Source organism: Alosa sapidissima, chromosome 13 (genome assembly GCF_018492685.1).
Source record: "Alosa sapidissima isolate fAloSap1 chromosome 13, fAloSap1.pri, whole genome shotgun sequence".
NCBI classification, from domain to species: Eukaryota; Metazoa; Chordata; class Actinopteri; order Clupeiformes; family Clupeidae; genus Alosa; species Alosa sapidissima.
Window position 1 is genome coordinate 18,854,845 of NC_055969.1, and position 12,949 is coordinate 18,867,793.

At 41.2% G+C, this 12,949-nt stretch overlaps 1 protein-coding gene across 1 annotated transcript; it reads left to right on the forward strand.

Moving 5' to 3' along the window:
- Positions 1 to 9,664: 9,664 nt before the first annotated feature.
- Positions 9,665 to 12,935, forward strand: LOC121680909 (elongation of very long chain fatty acids protein 7-like). Its single transcript, XM_042060507.1, has 8 exons — positions 9,665 to 9,762; positions 10,144 to 10,226; positions 10,340 to 10,530; positions 10,657 to 10,737; positions 10,860 to 10,916; positions 11,101 to 11,206; positions 11,522 to 11,658; positions 11,778 to 12,935. Exons 2-8 carry the CDS (start codon positions 10,160 to 10,162, stop codon positions 11,991 to 11,993), a joined length of 855 nt encoding a protein of 284 aa, XP_041916441.1. The 5' UTR covers positions 9,665 to 9,762; positions 10,144 to 10,159; the 3' UTR covers positions 11,994 to 12,935.
- The last annotated feature ends 14 nt before the right edge of the window (positions 12,936 to 12,949 follow it).

Below are 12,949 nucleotides of genomic sequence, written 5' to 3' on the forward strand. Positions count from 1 at the left end.
TTTGTTTTTTGTTAAAAAAAACAGATATTATAGGCTATTATAGATATCTATAATAGCCTATAATATCTGTTTTTTTTACTAATAATATATAACAATTTTCATGTGCATCACATATCTCTCTCAATGTAAACATATGTCAATGCAACAGAAAAACATTCAGAGGGAAATAAATGCTTGTTTCTCATTAGTAGTTCAGTGTAGTCTAATCAAGCACATGATTGTTCTGGCTGAAAAGACTGCAGTTAGGCCACTGCCTGAGGGCAGGGATTCAATGGCAGCATTGCATCACTGTGGTGGACAGTGCCCCCAGTGGAGAGAATATGAATATTATTTTCACATATACATCCATATTATGTGCATGTTGTAACAAACATTCTGTGTAAACACAGTGCAATGCCACAAAAACAGTATGGTAAGGCAGTATTTGTTGTTACACCTGGCAACTCTGATACCTTTAGTCGATACATGACCTTATATATATATAATTTCTTTTCTTTGAACAGGGACTTTCTCCACTCTCTTCACAATCCTTTACATAATCTGTCGTAGTCTCTCTTCATGAGAGTTTGGTCTCCTCTTACAACTCTCCCACCACAGCGCTCTCTCTCTTTCTGACCCTCACCAGGCACTCACTGGAAGTGGGCAGCAGCTTTTGTCTCCTCTTACTGTAACATGCTGACCTCATAATAACCACTGTCTGCTGTCTCAGGAGGATGGGTCTTTCTTGGTCAGTGCTGTCACGATGTCCTATAATTGTTGTATTCTGGCGCATGGATGGTAATATTATATCGTTGAGATCTGTGTGTATACATATCAACTGGTGACATAGCAGAAACCTATTTGTCTGCATGAGAGTGGCCTGCTTCTCCCCATTTCAGAGTAAGAGTGTATTTATGTAGGCCTACATGTGTGTATGTGTGTGTGTGTGTGTATGTGTGCATTTACCCATTTTAGAGTCTAACTATTCTTTATACTGTAAAGTATCCAAAAGGAGGACCCCTTTTTCTGTCCTAATCCAACATGTTTTAACATTTTTGGCACATAATGCTTTTACAAGAATATTTCAAAATGTGTTTCATGGGAATATGCCTATCCTGTCCATAGAGTTTATAGCACCGGGTCTGCATTTTCCCATGGCTTCATTTTAAATCTAAATAAAAGCATGGTCTAATTTCTTCAGGGAGTTCTTGGATTTCAGCAAGCTCATAGTTTAACTTGGTGAGTTCCAATAATTCTCCTCCCTGTGGTTTTCACTGAAAAAGATACAGGGCCATGTTTACGAAGGGTGTTTATATCTTACACATGCCTCACTTGTCAGATCGCATGATAATTGACTGTGTGACTAATGAAACTCAAATTAATAAAGGGTGATTATCAAACAGATATTTAAATAAATGTTGGTCACCTCATTATATCGGCTGAGCCTGACCGGTGTGCTACGGCCTGTCAAAAGCACCATATTGTGTGAGTCCAGTTTGAAGGCTATGGAATGACTCACTCATGTCAACAGTATAGCAAGTGCATGTTCTATTCCTCAAAGCTTGCAGGGTATACAAACTCACGAGGAGTAGGCACAACCAAACACATTGAAAAGTTAAAGGGTACAATACATACCTCACAGTGGGGAATGATAACAGCACATAACCCAACAATGCTACCCAAGCACTGGCTGAAACTGAGGGATGATAAAGTATAGCTCATCAGTCTTTTGAATGGAGGATGCGTGTGCATTTTAATTGGTTGGAGGTGCTTGTGATTATCCTCAACAGGGTAATGAGGTGCCAATGGGAGTTGCTGGAGCGAACATGACATCAAGAATGCTGTTGAGATGCTGCCAATATGTCGTGTTTAAAAAAAGAACACTGTATTAATGTTATCATTTTATTACGTTTTAGAGGACAGTGACATTTCTTATTGGATTGTAAAGGAATATGAGCATTGTAAATTGGAAAAATGAAAAGTCTATCATCAGGTGTGTTTAAATGTTTCCATTGCACAAGTGATTAACATGTAAATGCCTCTCGAATAATTAGCCTTAGTAAATTGTTGTTTTAAGATAACCACTGAGCATCGCCTGCGTCTGCCATATATACCCCCTCATGAATGGCCTGTGATGATTACACTGCCTGGCCAGCTAAACAGGAGCTGACCACATAGATTAGAAAAGTGCAGACCGAACACCTTTCATAAGTACGCACCATGAATTCCAACTGTGTTCACTCTCAGTTGGCTGAGCTGAGTATTTATTTTGATCAGCGTATAGGCTACCACAGCATAGCGTCACTGCAAGACTGCCACAGAAAGTCTATATTTACCAGTTTATCTAAGTGCAGCCGTGGCCTACTGGTTAGCGCTTCGGACTTGTAACCGGAGGGTGGCCGGTTCGAACCCCGACCAGTGGGCACGGCTGAAGTGCCCTTGAAGGCACCTAACCCCTCACTGCTCCCCAAGCGCCGTTGTTGTTGCAGGCAACTCACTGCGTTGGGATTAGTGTGTGCTTCACCTCTGTGTGTTCACTGTGTGTTTCACTAATTCACGGATTGGGATAAATGCAGACCAAATTTCCCCTTACGGGATCAAAAGAGTATATATTGGTGTCCACTACAGTGGATGGATATTCAAACTAACAATACTAGTTTTCATACATGACATTACCTACGATTACACTCAGTAGGATAAATATCAGATATGAGCATACAAAGACGCTTAGAACTCATGTTAAGCCTACAGTAGATGCGCACTAAATGCGAATGCGCGATTTGATGCAGGCAAAAGTATCGACTGTTACTAACGAAGGTATTATAGCAATATTATAAATGTGGCGACGAAATAGCCTAGAACTTGGGTAGGCCTAGCGTTTAGTAGCCTATGCACTTGCAGTGATAGCCAAAACTAATGTGAATCGCGGACTATCCTACAACCAAAGAAAGTAAAGGAGATTATTTGTACCTGCATTAGATAGATGGATACTTTATTGATCCCCAAGGGAAAATTCAAATAGCCAAATAAAGGATGGGACTGCACCCTTCACAAACCGTAAAAATGAAGTTTATTAGTTTTACAGTTGACAGTTCACTATCAGTCCACACAAACAATTCTGGTTTCCTTGCACTAGCCATTTATGTCGTAGCCTACCCTGTCTGTTTGTATAGCCTACAGCGCGCAAGCTTTGGTCAATTTCTGTAATAAACAGTGCCACCTATAGGCCTGGGATATAAGGTAACGTGTTGAGTCGTGTTGAGATGGATCCGTTTGGACGCAAATATTCTTGATACGGTTCCAGACGGAGGAAAAAAGATCGGTTTGGTACGTGTGGACTAGCCCTTAGTGACTGTACACCTATCAGCCTGTGGTGGTGTTGAGCTAAGGGTTGCTGGTAGGGGATGTTGAATGTTGAACTTGAACACACACCACTAATACCCCTCACACACAACCTACATACACACACAGCCCCCCCCCCCCCCCCCCAACACACACACACACCATTACCCTACACACACAGACACACCTTTACACCCCCCCCCCTTTACACACACACACCATAACCCCCCCCCCCCCCCCCCCCCACAGACACTCCTATGCACGACCCCCTCCCCCATTCACACATACACATTCATAAACTGGCACACAAACACACATATGAACACACGCACACACATGTGCAAACACACACAGGTACATCCCCCAACACACACACCATTACACCCCCCCCCACACACACAACATACCATACCAGACACACACACATAGGTACCACTCCCCCCACAATCAAACACACACACCATTACCTCACACACACAAACACACATTTACCCCTCCCCCCCCCCCCCCACACACACACAGACAATACCCCCCCCCCACACACACACACACACACACCATCCATACTTCCTCCCATACACCTACACACGATCCCCTCCCCCATTCACTATACACAAACTGACACACAAACACATATATGAACACACACTCACATACACACACATACACACACACACACACACACACACACACACACATAGATGCATGAGATGCAAGAGTAGGGCATGGAGTTGGAGATGGAGATAATGTACTTCCGAGAAGTGCAGGACTGAGTAGCGGTCATATTTTGTACCACTATGCAGTACATCTAGTTACTTTATTGTCTTAGATAGTTTTACATTTGAATAATGTATACATGATAAATTGTTCATATAGACTGTTTTAGCATATAACACCTGTTTTTACATTAAAAAAAAAAGAACATTTACCATTGAATAGAATTTTACCCCTTGATGTGCGGTGTCCAATACAGTGGACAGTTGAGTATTTTTAAAAAATCAATTGGACATGTTCTAAGTCTTGTTTGGGGGTAAGAAAAAGCTTAGGAAAAAAATCTACCTCAGTGAATTAATAATTCATGCATGAAAGGGATATACTTATACTTACTTAAGTGTTTGTTGAAAATGTGTGGTGCAAGGAAGTACTGCATGTGTTTCCATTCATATGTCAAAGTCAAAGTCAAAGTCAGCTTTATTGTCAATTTCTTCACATGTTCCAGACATACAAAGAGATCGAAATTACGTTTCTCACTATCCCACGGTGAAGACAAGACATATTTTACCAATTTAAGTCCACAGACAAACATAACATTCAAGTAAACAAAAAAGTAAGTAAATAAGAGGGCACATATAATAATGAAAAAAATAAGAGCAGCAAAATTTGGTTGAAATTGTGCATAGACAATATGTGAGCCAACCGTGTGATATACCAGAATCTATATATTTTAGTCATGTAATTTGCACTACCTGGGACAAATTCCAAAACCATCTTCTAATGGAAATCCTGACCAGGCATCGACACAGGCCTCAAATATGGCTTTAATGCTGTTGCATGGCGCCCTCTGCAGGATCTTATCTGGATTAATGAACTGTGGTATGAGAGACTATATATAAGAAACATAGGTGATTGGGTAGGTCAACATTTATTCAGCACTGACAAACTATACGGCCGTGCCATAGAGCTATAGGCCTACCAAATTAAAAAGGGCATGTTGTTCCCATTGGACTTCTTCAGTGTCTCTAATTTAAGAAACAGACCAGTAAGAGTTTTCAAATAAATATGAGGGCTTAAGATAATTGGATAACCTAATAATTTTAATTCTCATGAAATAGCATAAATTAGCCTACAATTATAGACGGAAACTACTTAACTTTTTTTTACTATAATACAGCACAAATACATGGCAAAAGCTGCAGAGTCCACAAAATTAAACAAAGGGCTATGAAACAAAAAGACAAAGGACTAATTTTCCGAATGCGTGAAAACCATGGACGAAACCATAGACAGTAAAAGAAACCTCACAAAAGGATCCAATTGCCCCCTCTAGGGGCGCATGAATGCACTCTTGTGAGAATCACTATTCAAAGGCTTTCATTGCTAGCCTGGCGAGCCAGACCCACATTAAAATGTAGGGTCTGGGCACTCACTGTTCGCAGTGCTCAGTCCGAGGGGTGGGATAATCAGTTGCCTTTCAAATTCCCTCTGCACGCAATAGGACGCAATAGGATATTTGTTTAAGTAGCAGGGAATTCAAGCCAAACCGTTGCAACTCTGCCATCAATCATTATGTTAAGCCCACCAAACGACTCTATACACGATTTCAATGACCTGATTAAGTTTCGATTTCTGGAGCTCACAAGCCAACGGAGAGCTGCTAGACTAGCCCTGGCAGCAAATTTAATTTGCTGCTGCTAGGGGCGCGTCTAGATTTCTAGGCTATTTCATTGCGCATTCACCATGAAAACCGGTAGCGTTGGTTTAGCAAAAATGAGTAAGAAAAACAACCACACTAAGATATACTACTGCCACTCACTCTCGGGAGATTCATGAAACACTGAGTGAAACCATCAAAAGCAAACACTTAGTGTAAAATGCGAATGAAAACAGAATGTGATAATTGACAAATCTCATCAGCTACGTTGCAAAAAGGACACAGACAACATCAAATGTTGACAATGACAAATTTAACTATTTCATAGAAAATATAGGCTATGTTAATTTTGAATTTGATACAGCAACACAGTTCAAAAATAGCTGGGACGGGAGTAACAAAATGCTGGAAAAGTTGTGTAATGATAAAGAAAACAAAAGGAAAAATGTTTCACAACGAATTAGGGCAGTGTTTCTCAAACTTTTTCAGACCAAGAACCACTTAACCAATAAATAAAAAACTCACGGACCACCTAAAAAAACAGTAGACCTACTTCAATAGTAGGTCCCTATTAAGGCCTACAGTCAGTGGACCTTCAGTGAATCACCTTGCTTATTGTTGCACCTTATTGTGTCAGAGGATTCATATGATTTAAACTGGTGTAGCTTTTTATGACCGCCGCACAGCGAAGCAGCGGTTATATAGATTTAGTCAGAGTTTTTTTACTTCCAGATTTTTTTTTTCTTCAGTGATTTTGTGTCAATGATTCCCGGGGCACTGAAAGGCTGCACGAAACTTAGTGGGCCGTTTTGATCCGTGGCCCCCCCACTGGACCGGACCCCCGAAATGAGGGTAGGCCGGACACAGTTTTCTGTGAATATCTCGACAACTGTAGGGCCTAGGAGGACCACATTTTTTTAGTATGTTGGCCTCCAGGAGCCATGGCAACCCATCCCATATCCACTCATTTGATGTATAGCGCCACCTAGTTATATATGAAAAAGCAAAAACAAGGCATTGCAATCGCAGGTATCTTTGGTTGACAGGTTCAAAACTGCACAGAATTGTCAGGATTATGACACCCTCTGAATGCATGCCAAGTTTCATGGAATTCCATTCATGGGGAACCATACAATAAATTGACATACATGCACACACAGACACGCACAAACACGTACACGCATGCATGCACAAACACACCCACACGCACATACACATGCACACAAACATAAACACACACACACAAATACGCACAGACATATAAAAACACACACATGCAGACAAGCAGGCACACACACACACAAACATAAACACACACACATACACCCCATTACCCACACACACCCACTCACAAGCGAACACACACACACACACACACACACACACACACACACACACACACACAAGCACAGAGTGACACATAAAACACACACACACATACAGGCAAGCAGACACACGCACACACACCTACCCCACACACACACTCACAAGCGAAAACGCTCCCACAGAGAAGCACACATATACACAAAAGCAAACCCACACATGCACACACTAATTTACATACACAAAAGTTGCAAGAGTAGGAGGTGAAGTAGGAGATGGAGACAAAATGACATGTGTGGTTTGTGTGTGAGTGACTGTGCAGGACTGGGCGGCGGTCATATACATCATATATTGTACCGCTCTGCAGTAGGCAGAGGGGTAGGTTTGTGGGCAGCCGTGGCCCACTGGTTAGCACTCTGGACTTGTGACCGGAGGGTTGCCGGTTCGAGCCCCGACTAGTGGGCCGCGGCTGAAGTGCCCTTGAGCAAGGCACCTAACCCCTCACTGCTCCCCGAGCGCCGCCGTTGTAGCAGGCAGCTCACTGCGCTGGGATTAGTGTGTGCTTCACCTCACTATGTGTTCACTGTGTGCTGTTTGTGTTTCACTAATTCACCGATTGGGTTAAATGCAGAGACCAAATTTCCCTCACGGGATCAAAAAACTATATATACTTATACTTAGGCTACATCTAGTTCTGTCAGCTATTCACTGATGTTTTTTTTCACTGCAGAAAGACTAGTGGAACTTTCACAGTCAGAGTTTCTCCTGAGGTCTCTGATGATGTTAAGCAACAGGGAGTCCCTAGTTATTAACTCTCTAGCCCTTTAACTCTATGAGGCAATACTTGAGTCCTCACAGAATTCTCTTACGACCTGGATAAGCAGGACAGACCGGTTCTCACCTCCAATAGAACACACATGTCTTTATTATGATGTTTTGGTTTTTTTGAGGGGGGGGGGGGGGGGGGGGTGGCAACAAATTAGTTTCTACATTGTTCAAAACCCAGAGTGGCAAACTAACCCTATGATTACACATATATCTTACATCCATCAGACATGAGAGACAACTGTTCAAATCCTCTTACATGATGTGAAATGTTGATGTATATTGGACGTAATAACCAATGAACTAATCTATATTTGTCTGTGATGAAAACATGATGAAAGCAAAGGCCGTAGATTTGTGTATATGGTGAACATACCACCAGACACCGGAAAATGGAATTTTACTGTCACAGCACCACATCTAAACTTCCGGCTTCTTAAAATGGAAGCCCCTTTATCTCTGTGAGCATGATGTCACTGACCAGGAATGTGAAGTATTAACCCTGGAGTGCATTTATGCGTGTCACTGTTCCTGGTGTGCAGTGTTGTCATGTGTGTGGAGAATGCCAACTATTCAGTGTCAATGTGTCAATGTCCTCACTGTCACCTCCATGAAGGAATATCACATCTTTAATTTGTCCATTTATATTTGATTTTGGACATATCATGATTAAATTGGGCCTATTCAGTACAAATATGACTGTATTTCCCATCTGTTCTCCACGTGACACAGTTACAAATTAAACAAACAACAAATATTCTACAGACAACAATATCAGAATTTAGTTTCAAGGATTCAAAGATTTTATTTGACACATATACATAGAAATAATGTTGTAAAACATGTAGTGAAATGGCATTTAGCTGCTCAACTTTCCTGTGCAGAGGTGTCCCGAGGGATCAGCAACTAATAAGGATAAAGAAAAATTTAGAAAGAATGTAATAAATAGATTGAGAGAGATGGTAAAAAGTGCAGTGTGTGTAAGTACAGTATGGCAAGTCCATGTAATGTAATGTATGGTTCAGTATACATTTGAAAAGGTTGTAATTTAAAAAGTGAGAGGAAAGTAGGAGACTAAAGCAAGCTGACACAGACAGCCAACTACCCCCCCTCCTCGCCCCGCCCCCTGACCAATACTTCACCCAAAACTTCACCTGCGTCCCTCCTGAAGCAAAATAGTAAAATTCAGCAATAAGCCCTGAGGCTGTAGGTTTCACTGATTCCACTGAACAGCTAAGGGCCGTTGTTAGGCACGACATGCTAGCAGAGTCAGTCAAACAGTCAGTCATCACACAGACACAGTTATCTCAAAGTCCTCAGGAGTTTCTTTATTGTAAGGCAGTTTTCAGGGTGGGACCCATTATGGGCGAGATCCAGCTGGTTGACCTTTGACACACAATTGACCATTGAGACTGAGGCTAATGAAGAGCTCATGTGTTAACTAGTGTAAACACACCCAAAAAGGGAGGATTTCTACTGTCATGAAAAGGATGGTTCCATTCATGACGTCTTCCAGGGCTTCGATGTGTCACCTGTACAGTTTTGCACAAATGATGGGTAAAATACAAATGTATGGAAACTGAATAACAATAATACTAGATCAATTGATAAAGAGAGGCATATTTTTTCTTTTAGACTAATGTTCGTGGAATATTTCCAATTTCAAGGAAGAATGTGGAAGATGACATGGAATTATGCAAGACAACATTCTCCTCATAACTGTATTGCTGTGCTAGCAACGCGGCAGCCAATGAGCGGAGTTTCGGTTAGGTGCAGGAAGCCGAAATGTCCACACCTCTGGGAGGAGACACCTGCTGAGGTGACAATAAAGTTGGACACATCAGCATCAGGTGAGTCATTTTTGGGCGAATCAGGAAAAGAGGGCTAAAGCGCCTAGGAGGCAGAAGAGAACCAATTTGAAGGTAAGGGAATTAAATAATGGAGAATTTCTGTTTTAGTCGGGTTCGTTGCAACATTTTTACCGATTTGGAGAAGCGGCTTCTGTTGCGATTTTGTTGACGGCGTTATCTCTGGATTCCTTAAGTCACCTGTTCCCTTAGTTCATTGATTGGGGACCAGCTCTTAATAGTGAAGGCTATCTTAGCCTCGGATTTGCCAAGTTGACTTTTTAAACAGATGAAAATTAAGTTGTCAAGTTACAGTAGCCTAGCCGATTGGTGGTCAAATGCTGTCCTTCAGAACTTCTTCATTTTGGATAGCCTAGGCTACTTTATTGGCTAAACTGTTACGGATATGGTAGTCGCAGTAGCCGAGGTTAACTATTGTATGTCATAATTTTCCAGGAATCAAAGTAACGCAATGGCTAATAACTCCTCCTTGGCATCCCGAGCCGTCCTAATGTACGATGAGTGGATCAAAGCAGCAGGTATGTCTTACCTTAGCCGAAAATGGTTTGTATAGTTGAATCTCTCATCATAGGTTACTTGGATCTCAAAATTTGCACGATTATCGACACGATTTTCTGCTTGCTCTTTTAAGATCCACGGGTTGGAGACTGGCTGCTGATGTCGTCTCCTGTACCTCATACGATGATCATTGCATCGTACATCTATTTCGTCACCACTTTGGGCCCACGGATAATGGAGAACCGCAAGCCCTTTGACCTCAAGAAACCCATGATCGTTTACAACTTAAGCATAGTTGGTCTCTCACTATACCTGATCTATGAGGTTCGTTATAAGAGTCATTCAAACCGTTTTTCCTTTTGCCTTTTACATTTTTTTTCAAGCTTCTGTTTGATTTTTGGATGCTGACTGTTATACCCCCCCCCCCCCTCTCCCCCTCTCCCCCTCTAGTTTCTGATGTCAGGTTGGGCTAATGGATATTCTTACCAGTGTGACCTTGTTGATTACTCCAATTCGCCACTAGCAATTCGGGTAAGAGGATTTGGCAATGTTTGGTGTTTGGCAATGACCCTGATGTTAAATAAAATAAAAATGTGTTGGCAGATTGGGAAAATGTATGTGTTTTAATCCTGTTCTTGCTTCCTTCTCTGTAGATGGCACGGGCCTGCTGGCTATACTACTTCTCCAAATTTATTGAGATGTTGGACACTGTAAGTGTTTAGGCTACTACCATTTATCCCTTTGTGCAGCTATAATAAGCATCTGTAAATGTCAACATTTATGCACAATGAATGATGTTTTAGAAACAAATTAGCCTTGACCCCCTCTACCTTTTTGTAAAAAATAATTAATTTCTGATACAGTTAAGTTTAGACGATATTTGTTCTATTCCAGATCTTCTTTGTGCTTCGGAAAAAGAACAGCCAGGTCTCATTCCTTCATGTCTACCATCACTCAATCATGCCTTTCACCTGGTGGTTTGGCGTCAAGTTTGCTGCAGGTACAGTGTCTGACATTTTAACTATAGGCCTACCTACTAAATACAAACATGACTTGATATATCCTCCAGTGTGCGATATACTTGTTTATGACTTTTCAATAGTTCTACTGCACACCATCAGCACCTGGAGAAAGGTGCTGATGGTGTGCAACGATTTTGAACTTTGATACAAATATGACTTTTTACTTAGATAATTTATTTGAATGTCTTGCTCAATTAGCTGTGTTTGAAGCCATTTGTTGCTGCCATGTTTCCCCCTTCAAAGTGATTTGATGTTGTGTCTTCAGATGAAATGTAACATGTCCTCCTTTTCAGGTGGTCTCGGGACCTTCCATGCCCTGTTAAACAGCATTGTGCACGTCATCATGTACTCCTACTATGCCCTCGCTGCCCTGGGACCTGCCTACCAGAAGTACCTCTGGTGGAAGAAGTACATGACCACTATTCAGCTGGTATGTCCACTTTAACAATGGCTGACATTTCAATAGCTATTTCAAAATGGAATAGAAGTTTCAAGTTGAGTCCTGGTCCATTATCTGGTGCCTAAAGTTGTCTCTTGTCTTTCTCCCAGATTCAGTTTGTGATGGTGACTGCACACATCGGGCAGTTCTTCCTCATGAAAGACTGCCCCTACCAGTTCCCAATTTTCCTTTACGTCATTGGCCTATATGGACTAATCTTTCTGGTGCTATTCCTCAACTTCTACTACCACGCCTACACCAAGGGCAAGAGGTTGCCAAAGGTACAGGCACAAAATGGGAGTGGCCCACACAAGAAGCAGCAGTGAATATTTCATTTTAGCAAAGTATTGATTTTCCTTTGACCATTTCATCATGTGTTCAAGTTTTGACCAACCCTTATGCTTAAGTTATTGTGGAGTGTCCTCAGTCACTATGTTTAAAGACTATGAAGTATGCTTTTATAACATTTTCACCATTCTAATTCGGCATAACCAGAATGCCGTCATGAGGAGGGTAAGAAGGGTTGTGTGGGTGGCCGTAAGCAATGAGTGGACATAGAACTACATTGCCCTGTATGATCACATCTGGATTTTTCTTTTTGGTGGGGACTAATAACTATTGTTTTAACATTGCCCTGGAAGTACTTAAGTTTTAAACAAAAAAGAGCTGGTAATTTTGATTTGAAGAAGATTTGCTGCATTTTATTGTAACATGCTATGACAAGTGAGTGCCTTCATGAAGTTGGTATTGATGTAAACTTGTTCTGGAGTGGAAGTGGATGTGATGGCTGTCCCAGTGCTTCTGCTGTGAAAGCCGCTGGAGCTTGATTAACCTTCCCCGTGAACAGTATCCGACTCACAGACCTGAGGGGGAGACTTTGCAAGCTACCCAGAGGATGGATGTGACTCGTAATGTGTTCTACTTGAATTATTTATTTGTTTATTTAAATGTGTGGAATTATTGTTTTAAATTGTGATTGTTTGAATTATTGATTGTGATTTGGACTGTGCTCAGTCTTTATCTTATTCAAGGTTGTTTTTTAATTCAGTAGGGGGCTAACTGAAAGTTTCATTGACTCTCAGTGAAGGAGCTAAGCTCCAGTCTCCAGATTTTGTTAAATGTGTTTTTTGTATTTTGTTTTTTGTTAAGTGCTTTCTTTTAAGATGCTTTAATATGATGCCAAACTCAAGTGCAAATGTTAGATGGTTAAAAAATGTTGCATGTGATTTTATTACAAAATAAATTATTTGACCTTTGCATAAATTAAATTGTATTTTGTGTT